Source organism: Balaenoptera physalus (genome assembly GCF_965194825.1).
Source record: "Balaenoptera physalus genome assembly, chromosome: 5".
In the NCBI taxonomy this organism is placed as follows: Eukaryota; Metazoa; Chordata; class Mammalia; order Artiodactyla; family Balaenopteridae; genus Balaenoptera; species Balaenoptera physalus.
The window spans coordinates 146,050,842-146,077,894 of NC_138884.1; the positions used below are offsets into that span (position 1 = coordinate 146,050,842).

A 27,053-nucleotide genomic window follows, 5' to 3' on the forward strand; every position below is an offset into this window, starting at 1 on the left:
GTGGAAGCATGGATTCTTAACCATTGGACCACCAGGGAAGTCCCAAGGGTGTTTTAATCTTAATTTAGATTATTTTGTTTATAAGTACAGTGGCATCAGACATGTTGGCTGGGTTTAAAAAAAACACCTTAAAGGTGGGACAGATTAAATGTGCTAAACATTTAAACCTAAAGCATATAAAGGGCACTTATCTGCCAGTCTTTTGTTGAGAGGTCCAAGATATGGTGGGCTTTATTGATGACTGTTTCACCTTTTTTCCCCCTTGATTAAATCACATTGATAGAATATGGTATTTTACTTCTAGTTTTGGTACAGTGAGAACGTGATGCTTGTGAAGCAGTCTTGATTGTAGAATCATATATGTTGTTATGACTTTTCCCTTTATGGTTGTCTTTTTAAACCTAAATTGGTAAAAAATGTCTAATTTATCTTTGAGTCTTTCCATGGTATTCGACTTAATAGAAGCAGTTCTTTCTTTTTGTTCTCATTTCTTAAGTTTACATAATATTGAATTAAATTCTGCAGTGATGATAATGAATGCAACTAATTCAAACAGGTTTGGGAAAATAAACCTCTTAGTAGGCATGTAGCTCACCTTGTGGGAGAAGAACATGGGTGCACCAGAATAACCTAGCTGTGGCCATTCAGTCCTCACAGTTTTCTGAGGGGATGGAGAGAGCTGGTGTTAACCTGTTGAGTCAGTTAAGTTGAGGTCATTTAAGAGAGCTTCTGTAGTAACAAATTCATTATAGATGGATTAAGCAAAGAAGGGAATTAATAAATTAAAAGTATTCACAGATCTCTTACGAAGCCAGGAGTAAGTAGTACAGTCATGACTCAGGAGAGACCAGAACTGGGACGGCCACTCACTCTCCTGGATCTCAGAAACCCACCCTTGGCGCCCTGCTTCTGTTCTACTGATGCTTTCCCCTTGGTGATGAAATTGAGAGTGGATGCTGTCATATGCTTGCGGAATTTCTCTTTTTACACAGTATTTAATTCTTGATTCCTGAAGTGCAAATGTTAACTGTGAGTGTTATTTATGTGAATTGAGGTAAAAATGAACCAAGATAAAAATCATCCCTAACATTACCTCTTTCTGTCCAACCTTTTCCTGATTTCTAGTTCAGCTTGATGCTTTATTTTATAGCAGGGAAAGGAGTTGCCAGTAAGTTTTTTGGAAAGTTTTGCCTTAAAACACACCTTCATAAATGTATGGTTTTAAATTTTTATCCATAGGTTAAGAGATTTATAAAAAGGTGTGCGTGTGTGTATGAGAAGGGGAGAGAGAGAGATAGGTGGAGGGGGGAATCGGAATGTTTATTTAGCCCTCTAGTAGTAAATAACACATTTTGCACAAGCATAGTAACTATATATTTATTTTTTTTTATTAAAGTGTGCTTGTGTGTTTGTACTCTAGGTGGCAATCATAGAAGAATTAGTAGTAGGTTATGAAACATCTCTAAAAAGCTGCCGGTTATTTAACCCCAGTGGTAAGTGCTCAAGTTTTATGTTTTAAAAAAATCTTGAAAAACTTAATATGTTGCGAAATTCTTGACCAGAAGGTCAGTATTGTTCATTATTTAGTCAGTAAGCTTAGTATATTTAAACTTTTTTTCCCTTTAAGATGAAGGTGCATTAATGTACACATTGTGTGAAATGTACATTGGTAAGAAGATAATAACAGTAGCTTATTGAAGAAAATTTTATGTAAAATTTAAAACACCTGCAAAACTAGCTGTAATAGTATGATGACACTCCATTTACCCGCCACTCAACTTCAGTAGTTCTTACCTCATGGCCAAACTTATTTCATCTGTATTCTTACCTACTTCCCTTACTCCCATGTTATTCTAAGACAGATCCCAAACATCACATCATTTCATCCATGAATATTTCAGTATTCTAAAGATTATAACCATAATAGCATCACCATACTTGAACATTAATACTTTCTTAATATCAAAGAAAAAAGTCCATGCTTACATTTCCAGGTATCTTGGAAATAGCATTTTTTCTCTTTGTTTTTGAAGTTTGTTTGAATGAAGATACAGGTGAAATCTATACTTTGAGTTTGTTTGATATGTCTCTTAACCCTTTTTTATAAACCTGTAGGTTTTCCCTCTATCTTCTCTTCTTCCTGCAATTTATTTATTAAAGAAGTTAGTTTTTTTTCCTTGAGTTTTTCTATAGTATAGATTTTGCTGAATATACCCATATGGTGTTGCTTAACATGTTATTTCTCTGTCCTCTGGATTTGTTATAAATTGGTAGTTGGATGCAGAGTTGTGCTGTCTAGTATGGTAGCCATTAGCCACATGGGGCTATTAAAATTTTTTTAGTTAAATAAAAAATTTAATTAGTTACACTAGCCACATTTCAAGTGCTGCTCAATAGCTAATGCAAATCTAATGCCTACCCTATTAGACAGGGCAGATCCAGAACATTTCCATCATTACAGAAACTTCTAATGGAAAGGTCTGACTGCAGGTTTGATGAGATTTGATTTGATTTTTTTTTTTTCCTTTTTGTTTTAAAGACAAAGGGATGAGCAAGATTATTTCAAGATGGTGGTGTGTTCTTTGATCAGGAGGCATGAAGTATTTGTTTCATATGTTAAGAACTGTTAAGAATTATAAGCTAGTGATATTCTACCATTCATTTTTTATTATCTTAAAAAGAGATACTATCTGTTATCTGCTTATGCAGTATTTCAGTTTGTATAGAAAAAGCAAGATAAATGCTGCTTTTTCTCCCCTGCCTAGCCTACTTTTTTGTTCTTTACCAGTTTTCAAAATAATGAATTGGTTTAGTAGCATTCTTCAAAGATGGCCAATACATGTTTTAAAGGTATTATTATGAATTCATGACTTTAAACATATTTGCAGTTTCAAATGGTTCAAGCCTTCACATACTAGGATAGTAATTGATAGCTTCCTTGCAGTTTGGTATGACAAAATATTCTAGCTCATCTTGTATATTGCCCACAGCAGACATGTAATCAGTTGTTTTTCCCAAGGAGCCCTGTTTCCTACAGTGGGAAAGCCCAGTATGGGACCTGGGGTGCTTATTGCTATTGAGTTGATCACTGTTTCTAGGTCTCAGATGAATTTAAATAGTACTTTTTAGAAGGCGTTACCATGGTTTCATTGGTTAATCATCATGATGTTCCTTTGATTATCAGCATTTTCCTACATATTTTACAAATGTGGAAGAGGTTCAATGACATGCCCAAGAATATGCAGCACTTTAGTTGCAGATCTATCAGAACGGGAGTTGGTGAGTTCCACTCCTATTGTTTGTCCACTGAGCCATCCTACTTCTACTAGGATAAAAATAAGCACTCTGTTGCTTTCTTTGAAAGCGAATAACAGTTCTTAGATTTTAGAAATTTGTATTAAAAAATCATTTTTTAATGTGTGGGTTGTATATTTAACTTACACACTTTCTTGTGAGTATATAAAAAATAAAATTATGAACTAAAATACAGAATAAGTATTTTTACTCATCTCATTTTCTGGGTATAATTTTTATTTAACCTAAATTATGCATTGTTGCATATTCAGAATAATATTAAAATATATTAAGAGTCTTATAATCACCAAAATTCAAAGTAACCACATCACAAGTATATTTATGTATAGTTTGGTACATTAGCTAGAAACCCAATTAAGCAGTCATGCCTTTCTTTTTTCTTTTTCTTTTTTTACCATCACATTAATGGAAATTTTCTCTTTATTTTTTTTTTTTTTACCCTCATACATAACATCCTGACCAGTATACTCATAGTTCTAGTACAGCTTGTCATGTCTTCTCCCCCCACCCCAAACCCTCCCCTCCCCCTCGCTCCCCTCAGTTTTCTTTTTAGGCAATTTGTTATAGCTTTGATCTCATTCATCTGCCATGTTTACTATATGAAGTTGTTACTATGCAGGACATTGTGCTAGGAGCTATAATGATACAGAGCAGAAAGCGTGGTCCCTTCCAAAGATTTTGTAGGGTTAGAGCTAGTTGCATAACCAGATGCATAAATCACATGGTTTGAGCTGCTTCCCTTGTTAATAAAGATAGAGCCACTTTGAGGTGGCTAGTCTGTTACTAATATCTCTAATGACTAAGCTTGCTTTCTTTCCTCCCCCGCCCCCCCACTTTTCAAAGACGATGGGAAGGAAGAACCGCCGACCACGTTACTTTGGGTCCAGTACTACTTGGCACAGCACTACGACAGAACTGGGCAGCCGTCTGTTGCTCTGGGGTACATAAATACCGCTATTGAAAGTACACCCACGTTGATAGAACTCTTTCTTGTGAAAGCTAAAATCTATAAGGTAAAAATCTTTTCTCCTCTTTTCTTACGACGCAGTGAGACACAGATTAAGAAAACACATGCTATAGAGTCTGAATGCGGTAAGAGAAATGGCGTATTTGATAGCTCGCAAAACATGGAGCAACAGATATAGTAACATTTCTCAGTCTGATTACTTTGAGACTTGTCATGGTCATGCTCATTTGCTCACCCATGTGTATCAGTTTATGTACAAACACAAGTATACATATATACATATGGTCATTCATATATATGGTTGTTCATACATGTATCTGGTTATTTTCTTGGTTTTAAGTAGCAAGGCTATAGATAATAAAAAATAATTACATTTGCTGTGAAATGTTTGTTTCTATTAACATTTCAGTAAGCTCATATATATCAGTATCTGGTAATCTTAAAACGAAACTGAAGATGTCTACTATGAATTCTACATATTACCTCTTTGCCTCTTCAACTTCTGGGTCTTGCTTGAGAAAAATCATCTTAAAATAAAGTTACTGCTTTACTATCTTAATACAAATACAATTTAGTAATAAAAGCTCTTGGGGAAGAGATTGTAAACCAATAATTCATTTACCAAAAAATTATGAAATTAAGTAATTTTTTTAAAATTAATTAATTAATTTATTTTTGGCTGCGTTGGGTCTTCGTTGCTGCGCGCAGGCTTTCTGTAGTTGCGGCGAGTGGGGGCTACTCTTCGTTGCGGTGTGCAGGATTCTCATTGCGGTGGCTTCTCTTGCTGTGGAGCACGGGCTCTAGGCGTGCGGGCTCAGTAGTTGTGGCTCGCGGGCTCTAGAGCGCAGGCTTGGTAGTTGTGGTACACAGGCTTAGTTGCTCCGCGGCATGTGGGATCTTCCCAGACCAGGGCTCGAACCCGTGTCCCCTGCATTGGCAGTTGGATTCTTAACCACTGCACCACCAGGAAGTCCCCCAAGTAATGTTTTAAAAGCACTTTTTTAAGGCCAAGTAAGACTCATTAGTTTTGTGACCTTGCCGAATGGACTAGTTAGATGAAGTAGAATGAGGCTCATTGTGGAATGTCCGCCAGTGGTCCTAATGTAATGTTTCCATGGTTCTTGTGGAGTAGAGATTTGACCATCCTTTTGCCTTTTATGACCTTTACATTAAATTATGTTGTTCTGGCTTAAAGATTTTGATTATTATTTATTCTTTGATTCAACAATTATTTTTGAGTATTCACTATGTGCCAGGCACTGTTGTAGTGTGTAGTCAATGAGGTTATAACAGTAGACAAAATTTTTAAAACAAATCTTTACTATCAGAGAGCTTATATTCTACATCTCCAGAAAGGTATCAGAACTTATATTTCTGTAGAATGTATGCATCTACATTGATTAGGGTCGTAAGAGACAGAAGATTACTGTTTCTTCCATTTGTGTTTTAGTTATTTATGAACAGGAAACTAATTACTTGCATAGTAAAATTAGCATACTCTGACTGGTTTATTTTGCTTTTGTACCCTGTTATTATTAGCATGCTGGGAATATTAAAGAAGCTGCGAGGTGGATGGATGAGGCCCAGGCCTTGGACACAGCAGACAGATTTATCAACTCCAAGTGTGCAAAATACATGCTAAAAGCCAATCTGATAAAAGAGGCTGAAGAAATGTGCTCGAAGTTTACAAGGGTTTGTACAGCTAGTTTTCTTGCTTGTGAATAAATAGTTCATACTTGTATACCTTGTTTATTTTTCAAAGTTTACATCTGATATTTTTAATATCAAGACAGGATTTTAATTAAGTTGCCTTATCAGAAAAAACTGAAATCAATATTAGTATAAAACATCATTTTTTTAATATGGTTGTGCAGTGGGTTTTTAAACTCTGATTTATATTGATGTATGTTCAATTGAAATTTTTAAGGGCGAAGGGAACTAATATTAATTGAACATCTGCCGTGTGTTACTGTTCTGTTTCTTATGTTACTTTCCATCCCCAATTATGTAGACCTTTTGATTAATCATTTACAAGGCTATATATGTATATTTTTTTAGTGGTTAGAAATACAATTCTAATTTCTTTCACATATTAACTATTCCCTCTTACCCTGAGAATGGTTTAAAAAATTAGAAAATTATTTTGAAAGAATTCAAATCAGTTGACCATCTTTCCTTCTTAAATCCTATGGTGGAATAATGTATTTGATAAGAAATTGTCTTTGAGTATGTGTGCTTTTCATATAGGAAGGAACATCAGCGGTTGAGAATTTAAATGAAATGCAGTGCATGTGGTTCCAGACAGAATGTGCCCAAGCTTATAAGGCAATGAATAAATTTGGTGAAGCACTTAAGAAATGTCATGAGATTGAGAGAGTAAGTACCACATACATAAAAGTTTCTCATTTCATTTTGTTACACATTGAAAGTTTTGAGGTAATCCTATAGTTTTTTCTTTTCTCTCACCTTATAATGTATAGTAAGTGATTTCTAAAAACCAGTGTTCATATTTTTCAAATTTTATAATGGAAATAATATAGACTATATTAAGCAGACTTCCCCATTGTCTACTCTTCCTGCCGGAATTCTTGTAAGAAACTTAAGGGAAAGTTTGTATCTTGGCTGTGTTTTCATTGATTTCTGAATGTTTCTGCTTCTTCATTAATACATACAAAGCTCATTAAGCTATCCCAGAAAGCTGTTGATTGGTGGTGCCTTATGCCCTGATAAATATTACTTACAAGCTTTGAAGCCTTTTCCCAGTATTTCTGTAACCTGTGTAATTCCTCATGTTATGATAAATTTGTTCTTTTCTTAGTCCTTTTCACTTCTGAGTCATTTCTATCACTAGTAGTTGGCTTTCATTTTTTGTGATTTTCATATATAAAAATAATTTATATAATTTCATGCTTGTTCTGTTATTAAGTCGAGAACCCCAGAGCTTAGTTGAAATGTGTTAGCTTCTGGTTGCTTGACTTACTCACTGATTGATTTCTCTCCCACATACCAGCATTTCATTGCATAGAATTCAGATTTGTATTCTCAGAAAAATTACCATATACTGCAGTATTAAAATCCTTTGCAAATTGTTCTAAATATAAAGACTGAATGTTTAACATGTAAATCTACTGTACTGCACGATTATGTATGCTAATAAATTCTGTTGGGTTTGTCCTGATAGCTTTACTTAAGTATGATTAAGGAAGGAATAAATATATACATTTTAAAGCATTGTGTTTCCTTTCATTCAACAAGTAATTCAGTGCCTTATGTATGCCATTATACTATGCTAGGTGATGGCCAATTATATTTGCTTATTTGATATGCAAAGTATTTAAATTGAATTATTGTCATTTTTAATATTCTAAAATTTTACTGATTTTTTTCATGCCTAGGAAACAAGTAATTCCAAGGCTTTCATTTTTGTAGTTTCTTTGCTATTGCTATACTTCACTGTAATAAAAAAGATAATTTTGTTAGCATTTTATAGAAATCACTGATGACCAGTTTGACTTTCATACATACTGTATGAGGAAGATTACCCTTAGATCATATGTGGACTTATTAAAACTAGAAGATGTACTTCGACAGCATCCATTTTACTTCAAGGCAGCAAGAATTGCTATAGAGATCTATTTGAAGCTTCACGACAACCCCCTTACAGATGAGAATAAAGAACGTGAAGCTGATACAGGTATAATAAAGAGTTCTTATTGTTTTTGTGGTGTGTATGTGTGTACTTATGTTTTTGTGTAATGTAGATTTTTCCTGAACTTTTTTTTTTTTTTTTTTTTTTTTGCTGCGTTGGGTCTTTGTTGCACGCAGGCTTTCTCTAGTTGCAGGGAGCGGGGGCTACTCTTCGTTGAGGTGCGCAGGCTTCTCATAGCGGTGGCTTCTCTTGTTGTGGAGCATGGGCTCTAGGCGCGTGGGCTTCATAGTTGGGGCTTGCAGGCTCTGGAGCGCAGGCTCAGTAGTTGTGGCGCACATGTGGGATCTTAGTTGCTCCACGGCATGTGGGATCTTCCTGGACCAGGGCTCAAACCCGTGTCCCCTGCATTGGCAGGCGGATTCTTAACCACTTAGCCACTAGGGAAGTCCATTTCCTGAGCTTTTTATTAAGCACCTTGTGGGACGATGTTATACATACTTTAAAAAATGGTGATGACTGTTTTGTGATTTTTTCTAAGCAACAAAAGAAAAATACCGTTTACTTTAGTCTTTCAAAAGTTAAGCAAGAATTTAATTTGTAACTGATCATTAGCTTTTAAGGAGTTCAATTTCATGAACTTTACATTTACTATCTGGTTTACCCAATACTATAAATTGTTAAGTACAATACTATACTAATTTTATATTAGTGTTGGAACTCCACATTAGTGTTGGCCGTCAGTATATCTAGTTATTTCTCCTTTTAGTAATAATGAATAATTAACCTACTAAAAGGTAAATATTGCTTGAACATTAAAACCCAGCTTAGAATTAAGCCAGTAAAATTGCTCAATGATTTACCATTTGACCAGTTTTAACCTGCCATTTTTATAGCAAGATGTCAGGATGTGTAAGGAGAAGTCTTCCTTAGTTAATTATTTGGGAAAGGATCTCAGCATAAAAGTGACCTAGGAATGTAGAAAGATAAAAATTAATTGTTCATCCAAATATTTTGTGACATTTTCATGGCAAAAATGTTACAGGAGTTGGGACATAAAAACTGTGTCAGATTTTTTTTCTTCAGTCCTGAGCTTATGCCTCTCCTGAGGTTATGTTGGTTACTTTCGATACTTCCTCCTGCTAAAGACCTTTGGATCTTTCTGTTAATTTGTTGTTAAATTATATTTTCTGTTGCCTAAGAACAATTTAGAACTTTCTAAGGTCACATATAGAAACCCTTATACAGATTTCACTTGAATCTATCTGTCGTCGCTTCTTCAACTGGCAAGAAGATGCCAATGAGAATCTACAGGACAATTTATAATTGAAGCTGAGAGCAGTGATCCTCTGGCTTCTTTTGTTTACCTTCCTTTTTTTAAATAAATAAATAAACTTATTTATTTATTTATTTATGGCTGCGTTGGGTCTTGGTTGCTGCGCGCTGGCTTTCTCTCGTTGCGGTGAGCGGGGGCTGCTCTTCCGTGCGGTGCATGGGCTCCTCATTGCGGTGGCTTCTCTTGTTGTGGAGCACGGGCGCTAGGCACATGAGCTTCAGTAGTGGTGGCATGCGGGCTCAATAGTTGTGGCTTGCAGGCTCCAGAGCGCAGGCTCAGTAGTTGTGGCGCTTGGGCCTAGTTTCTCCGCGGCACGTGGGATCTTCCCGGACCAGGGCTCGAACCCGTGTCTCCTGCGTTGGCAGGCGGATTCTTAACCATTACGCCCCCAGGGAAGTCCCTGTTTACCTTCCTGTTCACTCTTCCTGCCTTCCACCTCTTCTTCAAATTATGCAAATAATGCACAATTAACTCTTAACATACAAAGTTGAAACAACTTAGAAAAATAACTAGCAAACGTGAAAATCCCCTTTCCCTTTTCTCCTACCCACAGGCTATCTTCTTTCAAAGGGCTATCTATCCCTATGAAATGTTCAGTTTCCTTTGTGCACAGTTACCATGTTCAGAGCTTTATGTGCACACATGCTCTACACACACCTTTCAGGGTAGTTCTTGTGGTGGTTTTGTTCGTTTTATTTTTGTAGCCCATAAATGGGATGATATGATTCATAGTGTTCTGAAATTTATACTTTTTCCCCTTCTTTTTATAGTATTGTTCCATGTCTGGGCACAGCTAATATCATCATCAGTCATTTTAATGGCTATGTGGGAATCCATGTGGGTCCCCCCCCAACCCCTTACAGTGTTACAGTAAATGTCCTGTAGGGCATCGTTATGCACATATTTTATTATGGATTGTTAGAAGTGGAAATTGCTAGGTCAGAGAGTATGAGAAATGTATAAAATTGCCTTCCATAAAAGGTTTTTATTGCCACCAACAGTGTACTGATATTTTATTTTATTGCTAACACTGAAAATTGTCCATCCTTTACATTTTTGTTACTTTGGAGAACATCTAATTTATAATTCCTAGATTTTTAAGAGTGGAACACCTGCGTACGTTTTCATGTGGCCTTTAGGTTTCTTATGTGAATTGCCTGTTCATATCTTTTGCCCGTTTTATTTTGAAACTTCTTGGTTCGTAGGAGTTCTGTACATACTCAGGACTGTAATCCTTATTTATGTGTTGCAAATATTTTCTTCCTGTCACTTAGGTCTTAACCTTTATTTACAGGGGGTGTCTTTCTTTATGTAAAAGCTTTAATTTTTCTGAAATCAAAGTTTTTTAGTCTTTTATGGCTTCTGGGTCTTGCTTAGAAAGCCTTTTCTCCTTCAAAATGTAAAATATATTTATAAATATCTTCTATGTTTTCTTATAATATTGGCTTTGTTATTTTTACATTTGGCTGTTTAATCATCTGAGATAATTTTTATATGTGATGTGAGGTGGAGGGTAGCTTTTTTTATCCCCACACAAAAGACTGCTGATTCCTAAATAGTACTTATTAAATAGGTTGTCCATATTCCCCACTCTTTTAAAATGCCACTTTTATCCTGAAGTAAGCTCTGAAAAAATACTTTGGTGGGTTGTGGGCATGGTGTCTTGTTCTCACATATATTAAAACTTACTATAAAGACACAGTGAAACTATGTTGTATTGACATCAGTACACGGGTTTCTCTTCTTATCCGTTTTTCTCTTCTTAATCTAACACTATGTCTTTCGATTTTTCTTGGTTTATGTTAATTTTTGCTTATGTAAGAACTGTAGAGTTAATTGATCTTCCAGAAAGTTTCTTTTGGAGTTTTAATTTGAATTGCATTTAACATATAGATTACTGTTTGGGGATCAGGAGATCTTAAACAACATTGAGTCTTCGCATACTAGAATGCATGTATCTCCTATTTACTTTTTAGTGTAATTGTTGTGTTATAACTTTAGCAGATTTACTCTTTGCATTTTCCTTACATGTCCCCCTTTCCCATTACAGTATTCCAAATGAATATTGTTACAGCTTTTGTATGTTGGTATCCTTATTGAACATTGATATTAGGTTTAGTAGATTTTTCAGTTGATTTAAAAAATTTTTCTATGTAGGCCGTTATATTAATCTGTAAGCAGTTTAAGTATTTATACCTCTCTTTTTCCCCCATGCCTTATTGCATTGGTTAGGGTTGCTGAAATAGTGCTGATTAATAGGAACAGTAGTTTGCTTGCTGCCTTTTTTTTTAGACACAGTGCTTCTAATGGTTCACCAAAAAGCTTGATATTTATAGCAAAGATCTTGTAGGTACCCTTTATTTGCTTGAGAAGTTATCTTTTGCTTCTCATGTTTTTACCCTCTCAGTAAACTTAAGAGTCTTCATATGGCCAGATTTCTTTTATTTTGCCTTCTTATGTGTATGTTAGTTTGGCTGGGTAGAGTAGTCTAGATTCAGATGTTATTTTCTGTGTATACACATATACCTGCATATGTTCACATATACCCAAACCCAAATTTTTTAAAAAAAGATAATGCGGGCTTCCCTGGTGGCACAGTGGTTGAGAATCCGCCTGCCAATGCAGGGGACACGGGTTCGAGCCCTGGTCTGGGAAGATCCCACATGCCACGGAGCAGCTGGTCCCGTGAGCCACAATTACTGAGCCTGTGCGTCTGGAGCCTGTGCTCCACAACAAGAGAGGCCGCGATAGTGAGAGGCCCACGCACCACGATGAAGAGTGGCCCCCGCTTGCCCCAACTAGAGAAAGCCCTCGCACAGAAATGAAGACCCAACACAGTCATAAATAAATAAATAAATAAACAACCCCTCTCTTCAGTTTAAAAAAAAAAAAAGATAATGCAATATTCTAGTGTAGTAGAATTTTCCTTTGGCTCCTCCTAAGCTAAAATTTTGAGTCTCTATTAAGTTCACACAAGTACTAGCTAATTTATGTAAACTTGAGACAGTGCCTATCCAGATAATTAGTGCTAAATTATGTGAAACAGGGTTTGGACTCTTAATGTCTATATTAATTTCCTGTGTGGATTCCTTTCTCTATCTTGGTATGGCAAGTATTGTGAACTGAGTTGAGTCCTCTTAAGGCAGTGACAGGTATTACAGAATAGGGTCACAAACTAGCCTATGGGCCAAATCCATACTGCAGTTTCTTTTGGCACATGAAGTTTTATTGGGACCTAGCCAAGCCCATTCATTTACATACTGTCTGTTGCTGTTTTTGTGCTATGACAGCTGAGTTTAGTTGCAACAGAGACCTGTGGCTTGCAAAGCGAAAAATATTTAGTATCTCGCCTGTTGAAGAAAAAGTTTGCTGACCCCTGGTGTAGCATAGTGGAAAGAGAGAGCTTAGACTTTGGAGGCAAAGTGAAGTGGATTTACATCCTTGCTCTGCCTTTTACTATCACTCTGAGTCATTATTTTTCTTCTGAAAACTCAGTTTTCTGATACATAAAATAATATTATGAGGTTGTGAGATTGTTAAATAAAATAATGTGTGTATTGTATCTAGTCTTGCAGTAAGGATGCAAGTGGTAGCAATTATTTCACACATCATTAAAAGGCCAGAATTTATGTGGCCACTCACGCAGTCTTGTGTTGTAATGTAGGATGTAATTTTTAGTTCTTGTTTGAAATTTTCTTTTCTAGTAGTAAGGAATTCTTTACCAGGAAGAAGAGAAACAGGTATATATTTGTTTTTATCTCTTGCTGCATAATAAATTACCCCCAAATTTAGCATCTGGAACCAACCATTTCCATAGGTCAGGAATTCAGAAGCATCTAGGTGGTTCAGGATCAGGGTCTCTTAGGAAGTTGTAGTTAAGATATTGGCTGGCGCTGCAGTCATCTGAAGGCTTGGCTGGGGCTGGAGGATCCACTTCCCGGATGGCTTACTCGCACGGCTCTTGGCAGGAGGCCTTAACTCCTTAGTCTCTCCAGAGGGTGTCTTGAGTTCCTCAAGACATGGCCACGCTAGAGAGCCAGGAGGAAGCCATAACACCTTTAATGTTCTCTTCTCTTGACATAACACCCTGCCACTTCCTTTACATTTTAATTGGTCGAGTGGGTCGCCAGGTACAACCTATACTTGAGTGGGAAGGAGAAATCAAAGAATTTGTGGACATATTTTTAACTGCCATGTTCTGCATTCTGGACACAAATTATTTACATTCTTACATGCAAAATATACTTGCCCCTCTCAAGGCCTCCATAAGTCTCATCCCACTACAGCATTAGCTCAAAGTCCAGATTGTTATCTTGTGAATGAGGTTTTTTGAATATGGTTCTTTAGTGTAGCTCTTCAAGCAGAGTTCTTGATAGGAAATCCTGTGAACCAGTATAAAGTGGTGAGAGAGAGGTTAGGCACACGCTGTAGACACAAAGGGGTGGTGAGTGGGGAACGGGAGGCACATTGGAGTTCCTGGTTCATGTCAACTCTCAAGTCCCGTTGGGTCCAGGTTAGCCGTTCTTTGATGAGGACTGGAGACCTAGGAATAATCCTTTCTGGCTCTGGGCTCTGCCCTCTGGGTTCCTGGGTCTACCTTCTGAATCCTTCTTTTTTCTTGAAAGTTAGCATTTGTCTGCAGCTAAGTAGTGTCTTAATCTGCTTCCAAAATTTGGGGGTGGGGTGTCTGAAGACCTCTTTTCATTTTATACTATGTTCCTTTCAGTCCAAGTTTCTGTGTTTCTACCGTTACAATTCTCTTTTAAACTTCATGGATCTTTTGTGAATCTCATTGAAATCCACATGCACAAGTATCTTTGTCTACTTTGAGATTTTGCTGAGAGGACGAAGCTTCTAAGTTTCTTAGAAGGTCTGTTGTGTGATTGAGAGGATCTGTGGCTCACACCCTTAAAATTTTTAAGAGAGCCTTTGTTTGACTAGTAACTAAGGCACCATTTTTCTGAATTCTGAGTCTTAACAAAAGATTTTAAAGCCAAATTCTCTGCTCTCCCTTTTGACATGTTTTCCTGGCAGTGCCCTGCGTTTGATCTTTGCTCAGCAGCCATTTCTGGAGAGGTTGAGAATTTTCAAAACCCTCAAGTCCCTGCTCCTTCCTTTAGTTTCTTTCTCTTGCATTTTTGCTAGAAGCAGCAAGAAGAATCAGGTGCCATCTTCAAACCTCTTCTCCCCCCCCACCCCCCCATGTTTTGGGGCCTAGAAATCCACCTAACGGGATCATCCAGTTCACTTGATGCATTTTATAAGTGTTGCTAAGCTGTCTGCCTCTATGTGATTATAAGTGTTCCTCACTTCACTTTAGCCCTCACTTGCAGCCTCTTCAAAATCTAGATATCTATTAATAGTCTAAGGCTCTTAAGCTTCCATTAATTCTCTTTTCCAAGTCTTCTCACCTTTGGCCGCTCTCTGGTCCCAGAGCCACTCCCCACATTGTAGGGTTTTATTGCAGCAGCATCGCACTTCCAGGGACCAAAATATGTTGGTTGTCTATCGCTACATAACAAATTGCTTAGCAGATTTAAACAACAAACATTTATTTCCCAGAGGTACTGGGGGCCAGGAATTCAGAAGTCACTTAGCTGTATGATTGGAAAGACTTAGGGTCTCTCAGGAGGTTGAAGTCGAGATGTCAGCCAAGGCACCTGAAGGATTGGAGAATCTGCTTCCAAGATGGCATGGCCAGAGGACTGCTCTTGGCCACACGGGTCTCTACATTAGGTGGTTTGGGTTTCTTCACAACATGACAGCTGGCTTCCTCTGAGTGCTCCAAGGGAAAGCAAGGAGGAATCCACAGTGCTTTTATGTCCTAATCTTGGATGTCATACACTTTCATTTCTAGTACATTCTATCAGTGAGAAGTGAGTCACTAAGTATAGCCCACATTTAAGGGAAAGGGAAATAGGCTCCACTTTTTGAAGGGAAGAATTTGTGGGCATATTTAAAAATCACCACAGTGGTGGTATATTTTAGAATGAGTTTTTTCATTTCTCATTATTGACAAGTATTTTCCAAATAAATACTGATTGTACATGTAGCTTTCAGATTTATTGCTTTAAGTCTAAACAGTACAGATTTTCCACTTTATTATGGCTTGTTTATCAGTGATCTCCAGTCCTTCTTTGAAACATTCTATAGTTGTACCTCAAGGGATATTGTTAATTTTTAATGTCAAATTTTAAATTTACTGTGTAGTTATTCATTATTCCTTCAACAAATATTTGAGTGTTTTCTCTGTGTTTTGGTATGCTGCTAGGCCCTGACAATACAGAGATTACGAGTAAAGCAAGGTCTCTTCCACCAAGGAACTCACGGTCTAAAAGAGAAATAGATGTATAAACAAAGTATTCTGACAAGCAGAATATGTGAGGCACAGTGGCAGCACCGTTTGACAGGATTAGAGAAGGCATAACTAAGAAGGCATGGGGCAGTGCCATAGAGTTATGGAGCAGCTGGTCACATTCCTAGAATTGCAGGCGCTTTACTGTTGCTGGAGGAGCTCACGTGCTTTTGAGCTTTGCTGTGGTCGCCACAGTAGGGCTCCACCGGGTCTCACAAGTTTTTTGAGGAGGTCAGTGTTCTTTAACAAGGGTGGCGCTACTAAAAGGTACGCATAGGCACATGAACGTGTGTAACAGGGAAGATTTGTAGTGGGCGTTTATATGGGATATTACATAGTAATTGATCACTTCTAATCTGATTAACACACTGATAATTTTATTAACACTTGCTGCTTACAGCAAACATGTCTGACAAAGAGCTAAAGAAGCTACGTAATAAACAAAGAAGAGCTCAAAAGAAAGCCCAGATAGAGGAAGAGAAAAAAAATGCAGAAAAAGAAAAGCAGCAGAGAAATCAGAAAAAGAAGAAGGATGATGATGATGAGGAAATTGGAGGTCCAAAAGAAGAACTTATTCCCGAGAAGCTGGCCAAGGTACTTAAGAATAGTGTTTGGCACAATTGAGTGAAATTTCATGACCACCTATTGTCATTTTATACGGTCTTATTCAGCCAATTTGATTATAGATTTTAGAGTAAAAAAATCACTTTAATTTTTAGCTTGCTTTCCCTTCCTTCCTTCCTTCCTTCCTTCCTTCCTTCCTTTTCTTCTCTCTCTCTTTTTTTCTGATTGTATCTCACATTTAAAACTTGAAATAATGATTCTGATCCAGAGTAATCTAGTATGGTATATTGGAAAGTTTTGGCTTTTGAGTCATTCTGATCTGGGACCACATATTAGCTCTTACACTTCATTGTGTATCTTGGACATTTTGTCTAACCTCTCTGATGGTTTTCTCAAATATAAAATGGGACTTGGAAAAATCCCTACTAGGCAGAAATGTTAGGACTAGAGAAAATATATGTGTAAAGAATGTAGTGTCTGTTGTAAGTGGTAACATTGAACTTTTTATATCTAGCCTAAATTGAACTCGTTAAAAAGTGAATTCTGTATGTCTCTCTCTCACTCATGTTGTCAGTTTACAGTATTTCTTTATTATATTTACTATTTGTACCTAATATCTTAAAAGTCCTCAAATATTTTCCCCAAGCCAAAATCTTATCTGCCATTTTTAACTATTAAGCTGAAACCAAGGCATTCGTTGTCCTGTGAATCATTGTCATCAGTAACATACATACGCACTTTTCTTCTGGCCCTTGACACCCTCCTACTCCACGTGCAGATAATTGCATGATTTACTATGTTAAAGCAATATAGTAAGCATATTGCCCTAGAGTTCAGTTTAGCCTTACTAGTAACTAAAAATTCAAAATCATTGATTGCTTTATAACTAAGGAAAATTATAATACCTACCGAATAGAGTTGGAAAATATTTTTAGAATTCTATCAGAGCAGATGGACAGTAGTATCTCGTGGCTATATTACTATTTAAGAAGCATAGATAAACGTAGCTTGGATTTCACAAAGCTGTATTTACAAATAATTGTGTGCTTTCTAAGAACAAAGATACTGCCTTTTTATTGTTGTTGGGAGCTTCCTGGAAGAATATACAGGGATGTGAAGAAGCACCGAAAATTGACCTTTTAGGCCCCATGGAAAACTACAGAGTTACTCGGGGATAATACCAACTTTAGGGGCTTTTCACCTTTATGCCTCAGCTTCTTTTCTTGCTACCACTTTTACCACCATCACTGACTGCCTGCCACTGTCCTTCTTTCCACTTGCTTTCTCTCTGTCCCACAACTTTACTTAATGACTTTTTTCTTGTAGCTCTTTACGTCTCGCATTATAGTTCTTAAAGAGGGGATCTGTTTGGCTTTAGTCAGTGTCTAATAAGGAGTACCCCACAGAGCAGAATTCTTGTACCAGGTCTCCTTATACACTATTCCATTTTCTTTGTGTTTCACCTATAATGGCTGCTTTGGGGCCAGATGTCAAGTTGTAGTCTAATCATTTGTAGCTAGAGGGTTGTAGTCTCACAACAAAATCATGCCTACAGAAAGTGCTTCTGACTGCTTTATTTGAAAGGAGCCTAGTGGAAGGCACCCAGCTTCATGGACTGCTCTTCAGTATATGCTGTTCTTACCTGTTAGGCACATAACACCTTTCTCTTCCCAGGATAACTGCCTCCAAGATGCCCCCATCTGATAGCATCCACACTCACCCATATTGCAGTGAGGTGGCAAGGCCAGATTACACCAAGCCCTCATAATCAGGAGGGACGCTGTAGGCTATTTAAAAAACTGCCTGCCAATTCTGGGTCTATAATCTGTAGTTGCCTTTTTTGGGGAGGGGGGTTATATTTCATCATTCTCCCAGGTAGTAAATGATAAATTCAGTTCACCAGTTCAGGATAATTTAAATAAATTAAAAGCATTGTCAAATTAGCAGTTATTCCAGTGAAGGAGAGAAGGAAAATAGGAAGAGGTTTAGTTAGTGAGTTTAATATTGAATTAACTGAGTATAAATCTGAAAACTTGGTGGAATCTGTATTGCTTGTTTATCCAGGTTATCATGAGGCCGTAGTTGGTAGTTGGTATTTATGAGTTTTCTCGTGTACCATCCATCCTATGTTCCTCCGTGCCTTTGGCCGGTGTTCATCTCAACTGGATTTTTTTCCTTCTATGCACACACATGTTCCTTATAAGGGTAATAAGTCTTTAGCACTCTGTCTGTATAGTGTTTATTTTTAAACTTCAGTCTTAAGCTAGTGTACGGTGTTAGACTTTGTGTCGCTGTGCTGGGAGTATAGGGAGATACACTCCTATACAACATATTTTAACACTTGGATTAGAGTTCAGGCCAGTTTATAAATTTTAAAATTGCATGTTAAAAAAATGCCCTTGCAAATGGCCCGTCAACACAGTGCAGTCCCTTTCTATATCTATTTAACTTAGGTAAATTCAGATCTTGACTGGACGTAATTTTTTTTCAAGACAGAGACAGAAAAGCGTATGCATGATGCTGGGAATTCCATCCAGTACTTCTCTCAGTGGACATAGGACCCCACCTGAGTTTGAGGTGGGGGAGGTATGACTGCCGTCTCAGTTCTTGTGCCTCTCAGAGTGTGACTATCTTGCTACAGTGATTGCGATTTTGGTACTTAAATGTGTGGTTTTCATACATATAATGCGAACTAGTGATATTATATATTCATATCTATATCTATGTGTCTGTCTCAACAACTTCAGGGATTTTCAAGGGTAGTTTTGACTTTTTTTTTAAATCTTGAAGCACTGATTGTAGAACATCATCCCTATTTACATGCTTTTGTTTATATCCCCCTCTACTGCACTGTATATATGTAAATGTAGAAATGCAGTTAGCTTTATTTTGGTTATGTACCTATATTTTATCGTTTAGATTTAGCTTGACAAAATCTTCCCTGTGCGAGGCACACAGGAGCATGCGGGGACAAGAGACCCACATCTCCTTTGGGGGCGTATGTTTTCATTTATGAGAACTGCAGACAGAATTCATTCCTCTCTTTTTTCTTTCCAAATCAGATACTTGATTTCAGTCAGTGTAATGCTTGTCAGGTGCTTGATTCCACTTCCCAATATCCTTTTTTGTTTCTATTTTATAATAATAACAGCCAGATCTGCCTGGAGTCAATTATCCTGGTCAATACAGTGATCCTCATTTCAGTCGGTACCTCTTGAGGAATGAAAAGCTTGATGTACCTGGGTGGCAGTTTCAGTTTCCAGTCTTCTCCCTTTCCCTGGTAACCATTTCTCCCCTGTATACCACAGATTCTAACTCAGTAGAGCATAGAGTCATGGGAATAAGAAGCAGAATATTTACAAATGTGAGAAAGGCATACTTATGAGGGCCCTTGTTTTCTCCTCTGTCTCTTGATATCTAGAGCTCTTAGAGTGATGCTGTCATATATTGATTTCTGGCATATGTCCTTAAGAATAATGGCTAGTGCTTTACATACTAGTACAAGGTAAATCCTGTAGACACCGTTTATGGCTTGACTTGGTTTTGTTTGTTTGTTTTGTTTTGTTTTGTTTTTAATGCTATTAAATAATTTCCTCGGCCAGAAAATGTGTTGGTGAAACCACAATTTACTGTACTGGCAGAAGCATGTTGGACAGATATGGCATATCCGAATTCCATTGAGGGTAAATTGTTATTGCCTCTGTGATGAGAGAAGGTGAATATAGGACCCAGATGTTCAGTGCCCTTCTGATAAATATAGTGTTGTTCCCTACCTCCACCCCAGTCTACAGAGAATAGTCTTGTCTCAATACTCAGTCTACAAGTAGAGTAGCACATTTATCTAGTAAGCATTATACTTGCCCGGTAATATCACAGATATGTAATTAGTACATTTATATAATTAATGAAGGGTGGTAGAGACAGAGTTCTGTAAATATAAATCTTTTCCAATGACATCTCACCAATAGTATGGCATTTGAATAAATGTAGATTTCTGTAGAATTTGTAGTGGAACAAAGCAACACAGAGTGGATATTGTACTGTTTTTTGATAGCTTGATTATACTCAGCATTCACTCATTCTTTAATGTTCTCTACAGTTTTTAGCCCTTTTCATCCTATTTCACATCCCTTCTCTGTCTTTTTTTTTTTTTTCCCTTGGCTATCTTACCTGTTTCTCATACTGTCTTTCTTTTCCTCATTTTGGTTCTATTTAATCTTCTTCTTTACTTGTTGGATAGTTTCTATCCAGAGATAATGTATAATCTCAACAGTTAAAAACCAGTGAGGAGTTCAAAATCCTCTTCCTTTAGATTATGGGTGGGTGAAATATGACAGTGTATTTCTGGGTGACTGGTAAGTGATTTTTAGCAAAAAAGTGTTTTTGATAGAAAGAGTAAATTCACATCCCCCCAAAATCTTGCTTCCATTTGTATAATATCTTTTATTTTTGTTAGGTTGAAACTCCATTGGAAGAAGCTATTAAATTTTTAACTCCGTTGAAGAACTTGGTGAAGAACAAGATAGAAACTCATCTTTTTGCCTTTGAGATTTACTTTAGGAAAGGTAGGCAATTAGGGTACAGTGGCCCTGATCAGACTGATCACGGAATTTCTCAGCTACAGCCGCCCAGTTCTGACAGCCTCAGCACTGTAGGGTGTTCTGGCAAATGCCAGTGCGGCTTCCTCACAGAGATGCCTCCTGTTGACAACATGCTGTGGGGAAGTACAATGATGTGATTATCTCTTCTGGGACATTAGCATCAAAAACAGATGTACAATATATAACCAGGATTAAGGTGAAATATAGGCATTATCATGTTCATATGTGGATAAAACTTAGTAAATACATAATACACATAGATCTTAGAATAGTGTCTGATACACAGTAAGCATTAAATAAATGTCAGCTATTAGCCATTGTTTTAAATAGAAGATGTGATGTTTGAGGTGTATCTTGAAGAATGTACCATACTTCTGAAAGAAAAGATGCACAGAAGGGAAGAGTGTCCACGAAGAAAACACAAGTGTGTGAAGTCATGTTGAGGTTATCTGTATTGCCTGAGCCACGCAAAGGACAAATGGAGGGTCTTGGCTGCCAGATTTAGAATTCTTATAAGCTATACGTAGTAGATACTAAGAAGATTTTACGGTATTGAATTGATGTAATCCAAGTGGTTCATTGAAAAAAGTTTATCACTGAGGTGATACATACTGAAGGAAAGGGAAACTGGTTAGTAACATGTGACAAAAAGTTACTGCTCCAAACAGTGTAACTGTCCTGTTAAACGAAATAGAATAAAATGGTACCTCAGAATAAAATGGTACCTCTGTAGAGTACCCATGCTGGGACTTCCCTGGTGGTCTAGTGGGTAAGGCTCTGCGCTCCCAGTGCAGGGGGCCTGGGTTCCATCCCTGATCAGGGAACTAGATCCTGCATGCATGCCACAACTAAGAAGTCCACACGCTGCAGTGAAGGTCCGGTGTGCTGTAACTAAGACCCAGTGCAGCCAAAATAAATAAATATTAAAAAATAAATAAAATAAATTTTAAAAATCATGTTTATCAAATGCCAGGAAAAGGTTGCTATATAACGTTGTTTCAAAATAAGATTCAGAACTAGGTATAGTTTGATTTTAATCTTTATTAAGATATTTATATGAGTCTGTAAAATAGAAAAGTAGCTGGGAAGAAAATAGATCAAAAGATAAGAGATTGTCTCTTGATGGAATTTGAGTGATTAAAATATTTTTTTATATTTTCTATTTTCCACAATGATTTTGTTATAATCTGGAAAATTAGTTTAATAAATAGTCAAGTAATTTAAAAACTTTTAACAGTTAACACAACTCTCTTTTAAACAAATATTCTTGCATGGAGCCCCAGAGTATAAAATACAAAAGCTGTTCTGCTTTAAGTGGTGAAAGGCAATCTAAATTCCATTCAGTTGGCTTCTTTGCTGTGTACTAACCTCTGAATCACTCTCCAGCGTTGCAACAGTGTGAAATTGGCAATGACAAAGGACATAGCAGTATTTTTAGCTTTCTGAGTATAGGGGGTAAGGGAAAAGGAATTGTCAGAATTCAGGGTTTTGAATTTTGATATTTGGAGAATGATACCAAACTAGGGAAGTCTTAACAAAGAGGTGGTTATGGATGAGACTTGGAAGTGTGGTGAGTATTCGGGTGCAATTTTCCATTCATCAGGTGGAAACAGTACTGAAGCTTGGAAAACATGGGGGATGGGGTGGGAGGAGGTAGCGCTGAGAAAGACTCACTGTCCTTAGAAAATGACTGAGGACATAACCTACACCTTCTGAGGGGGAAGAGAAGCCAGGGATTGACAGGGGAGGAACAGTCAGGTAGAAGGGAAACCATTTCACGTGTCACAAAACACAAGAAAGGCATAAACAATATTAGTTTCAAGCGTAAGCAATGAAGTTTTCTAAGTAATGGGAAAAATTCGTTTATTTGACTATAACAAAGAGGTCAGGGCATGAAATGGCTTCAAAATTTTCTTGTTTATATGGCATTAGTTCAAGTAATGTTGAATGCTATCTAAATTTTTTATACTTAATAAAACCTTTTTTTCTTAAAGAGTGTTGCGTGGAAAATATTAGCTAATGTTGCTAATCTGAGGAAATCATTTGCGTTAGTCATATGCTGCAGTTCAGATGTGATGGACTCTAAATGAGTTTTTCTATTTGTAATAAATTAGCCCTCCAAAGGAGGGCATCTCTTTTTATCAAATGATCAAAATATATCTTTTTCTTTTTATAGAAAAGTTTCTTTTGATGCTACAATCAGTAAAGAGGGCATTTGCCATTGATTCTAGTCATCCCTGGCTTCATGAATGTATGATTCGACTCTTTAGTACTGGTATGTTTTTGTTTTCCATTACTTAAGTATTTGACTGCAGTAGTTGATAGTGACTGTATAAGTGATTTGTACAAGTTTATCATAAACTCAATCATTTTAAGGCTGCTGTGTATTAAACTAGCTGAGGGGGAAAAAAAAGGGTTCTTTTCTTTGTGATAAAGGTCTTTATTTTCAGGCTAGAAATGTTACCTGATTTTGACATAGAATCATTCAGTCCAGATATTTGAGAATCACCTTTATTTCTGTTTCTAAAAAGTTAATAAGTTGAATTTTTGAATCATATTTCATTATGTAAAACTTCTTAGTAAATTGTTCTAAAATTAAAGTAGCTCTTTGAAATTGACCAGTTATCTTGTTTATCGATGTCTTTAGCACAGTTATTTGAGTCATAAAATCTTTGTCACTAAATACAGCTTAAAAAGAACTATAAAACAGTTGTTGTACTTTTCAAAGGTTTAGACAGTAAGATCCGTACGTTAGTTTTAATGCGAAGTAAAGCTACAGAATTTTAGAGCACGAAAGGTGGAATTTTATGCTAATTATCTCTCCTTTTATAGTTGAGAAATCTGGGACCCTAAAAGACTAAATTACTTATTCAAGATAACATCAATAATTAGTAATGAAGCAGGGATGAGAGCCCAGGTCTTCATATTGTTCTTTCTACTACAAGAGCTTTAAGTTTAGAATAAAGTACTCCTGTAGTCAAGTAGTGTTGTTTTTGTTTTTCTTTTTAAGTGACTGGATAAGGAGAAATTAAATCTTTAAAAGAACAGTTTGCAGAATTTGGAAATACTATTAAATTAGCTATCTCATTGCTGAATACTTAACCCCATGTGAACCCATCCATCATATAAAAATAAAGAGATTAAACCAAGCATCCCGGTCATTCTTTTGAAAAATGCTAAATTGTCCCAATTAAGAACATTGTTTTGACTTCTAAGAAAAAGTAAAGCCTTATTTAAATCATATTTATGCTTGTCAAAAAAATGATTCCTGTTACAGAAACTGAATCATAGAAAAATTTTCCTCAATTTTTAAAAATTCTGAAGTAATAAGTAATGTAACCACATTATAGAAAATAGAAGAAATAATTGCTGTATTTAGAGAAAATAAGGGAGTTTCTTTTTAGTCTCTTTTTTTTGTATTAAAAATAACTTTTAAGGCTAGAAACAAGTCTTAATTCATTCTCAGTTAGAATGGAGTGCGTTTAAACTATTTTCAATATATACATACTTTGTTTTTATATAGTCAATTCTTTCCTGAAAGGTAATAAAATAATACATATAAATTTTATGGAGTTAGAGACTTTCCTTTGAAATACAAATTAAAAGTGGCATATTTAGATGTATTTGCTTGTAATGAGTGTGTGGATTGATGAACATATGACCATTTTCTTGCAACAGTTGTTTCAGAAAATTAAAATGCTTATGGACTTCAGAGGAACGAAGGCAGAATGGTCCTGGCATTCAAAGTTAGAATGACTGAGTGGAGTTAATGTTAGCTGTGCCCATTGCTCCAGGGGTTCAGCTGACATCATTGTCAGGAAGAGATTTACAAAGTCATCCTTATTTTCACTAGATTTCGGCATCTTTGTTACTGTAACTCACAGGGTTCCTTTAACTAATATATTTGGTTCTTGAGAAAAAGATTTGATGTTGAAGTAACTTTTCAGGAACACATTTGTCATGTTAAGTTATATTGTAGTAACTTCTTTACAAAGAAATCCTCACAAGTAACACCTTTCCAGAGAGGGTGGAGGTAAAAACAATGCCTCCGCACTTATTTTCTCAGTTGTAGAGACTTCTCTAAGTGAATGTTCATTTCAGCATGGTCATGGGCAGCTTCCAGATCTCCAGAATGTTGTTATACTACCAATGTAGATAATAACTGCTACACGAAGTCACTTACTGTATAGGGTATTCCCTCCCCCGTTTTTAATTAGGGGGATGATATTACCACTTTGAAGTTTTTCACTTTTTTTTTTTAAGTTGTAAAATTTAAAGCAATTTTAATTATATTTCTGGTCAGTTCTAAGTAAAAGATAGGAGCTTAGGTATTCAGTTGTTTTAATATTGCCTTATATGTTTATATTCCCTTAAAAGCTTTTAAAATTAGTATTATTTGATCACTTTGATCTACCGTGAATCTTACATCATTTTCCTCTCTCATTTGTACAAACTCATTTCTTCCTTTTCCCTGCAGATTATTTTTCTTCCATACTTATGTATTCCCCCCACCCAAAAAAAAACCACCTTGCTTAATTAATACTCTCATTTATTTATTTTGTCATTTTGAGTAGTAAATCACTTAGTAGGTTGTGCTATAACCTAGTAGTGAGTAGTCATTATCTCACACAAAATATGACCATATTCTACCCAATTAGCAAAAAATGCTGGCTAGCCTGGGAACCCAGGGAAACTCCTTTTGCTAAGAATCAGCCCCTTCTTCGGTGTGACTTTTAACTGTTGGTGATTACTAGGTTTATTTAATCTGCTAACAAGCTAATAGCATGAACCAAACACGATTTTAATTTTAGGGTATCTGAGGACTGAGACCGTGAGCCTCTTAGAAAAGGTTTTACCCCCGCCCGCAGTTAACTCCTTTTTCTTGATTCGTTCACAGAACTTACTATTGTATCGTGGAGGATAATTAGGTAGTCTGAGATTTGTTACTTTCGTGAGACCTCAGTATTTTTTGGTTAGTTTTTATCAATTTCAAAGGATTTTTAGATTGACTCCCCGCCCTTCATTAGTCTTCAGCCATAAAAGCTTACCTAATAAATCTTCGCCGTTTGAGGCTGCCCCTTTTCTTAAAGGTACAGGTGGAACTTCCTTATATAGAATTCCATAGGACATTCTGAATTTTACTACAGGGACTTCTCTGGTGGTCCAGTGGTTAAGACGCTGAGCTCCCAGTGCAGGGGGCCTGGGTTCAGTCCCTGGTCAGGGAACTAGATCCTGCATGCTGCGACTAAAAGATCCCACACGCGGCAACAAAAGGATTCCGCGTGCCGCAACTAGGACCCAACGCAGCCAGCTAGCCTAGCTAGCTAGCTAGCTAGCTAAATAAATAAATAAATAAATAAATAAATAAATAAATAAATTCCTCACCTCCTTGGTGTATAATGTTAAAAAAATTTTTTTTTTTGCTACAGTAGAATTGATTGGTTGGTTGGTTGGTTGATTGATTGTAATTAATATCTTTCTGGAAATTACAGTTCCAATCTACATGATTTAGGGGAGAAAATTGAGTTGGCCAGAAACGATTTGTGAACTAGTAAGGAAATGTTTTTGAAAACATTCTTTTTATCTGTTAAACAAAGAATTGCTTTATTAATACAAACTATTAATACCCCCCAAAAAGGAAACAGCTATTAGTCGATGTTGGGAGTTATTAAATATTTCCTCTTTGATACATCCCAAGAGATACATACTTATGTATTTTTTTAAATTGTATGAGTTTTTTTTTTTTTTTTAAAGCAGTTTTGATTTTTCTGGGGAGATTGTTTAATCTGAGGAAAACAAGTTAATGAAAGTAATGAAAAACATGAAAAGTGTAGTTTCCAACTATAATGTAAACTATACAATTACTTCCCTATCTGCATATAAAATATCCTGAAAGCATTTCAAGCAAACCAATAAGGCCCATGGAAATAACATATTTTATAGATGACCCCTGTTTGTTGACATAATGTTCATTGTAATTGGCTATAACCTATTTTAACAATTTTTCTGCTGGTTCTCTCTGTACTCCTGTGCCAGTTCCTCTCTGAAAGACGGATATTGATAAATTGCCAAATCCAAGTTGCAAATACAGCCATAATGGAGGTTAAACTAAATTATTTAATTAGTAGCTCACTTATTTGAACTACCCAGTTCTGTAGAATGATAGAAGAAATGCTGTTCAACCAACAAAGGGCATATATCAATCAATTATTCAGTTACTAATTACGTGTAGAATATTTCACTTGGACGTTCGCTATTCAAGAGTTCAG

The 27,053-nt window shown here is 36.4% G+C and overlaps 1 protein-coding gene across 3 annotated transcripts in view; it reads left to right on the forward strand.

The window, feature by feature from the left end:
- The window catches only part of NAA15 (N-alpha-acetyltransferase 15, NatA auxiliary subunit), a 75,271-nt gene that overhangs the window by 41,829 nt on the left and 6,389 nt on the right, over positions 1-27,053 (forward strand). For all 3 annotated transcript variants that reach the window (XM_082462148.1, XM_082462149.1, XM_082462147.1), the window contains 8 exons: positions 1,421-1,493; positions 4,159-4,328; positions 5,822-5,974; positions 6,530-6,658; positions 7,763-7,976; positions 16,020-16,213; positions 20,640-20,748; positions 22,961-23,059. In XM_082462148.1, the coding sequence (XP_082318274.1) occupies positions 1,421-1,493; positions 4,159-4,328; positions 5,822-5,974; positions 6,530-6,658; positions 7,763-7,976; positions 16,020-16,213; positions 20,640-20,748; positions 22,961-23,059 (1,141 nt within the window). The remainder of the gene's footprint in view (positions 1-1,420; positions 1,494-4,158; positions 4,329-5,821; positions 5,975-6,529; positions 6,659-7,762; positions 7,977-16,019; positions 16,214-20,639; positions 20,749-22,960; positions 23,060-27,053) is intronic.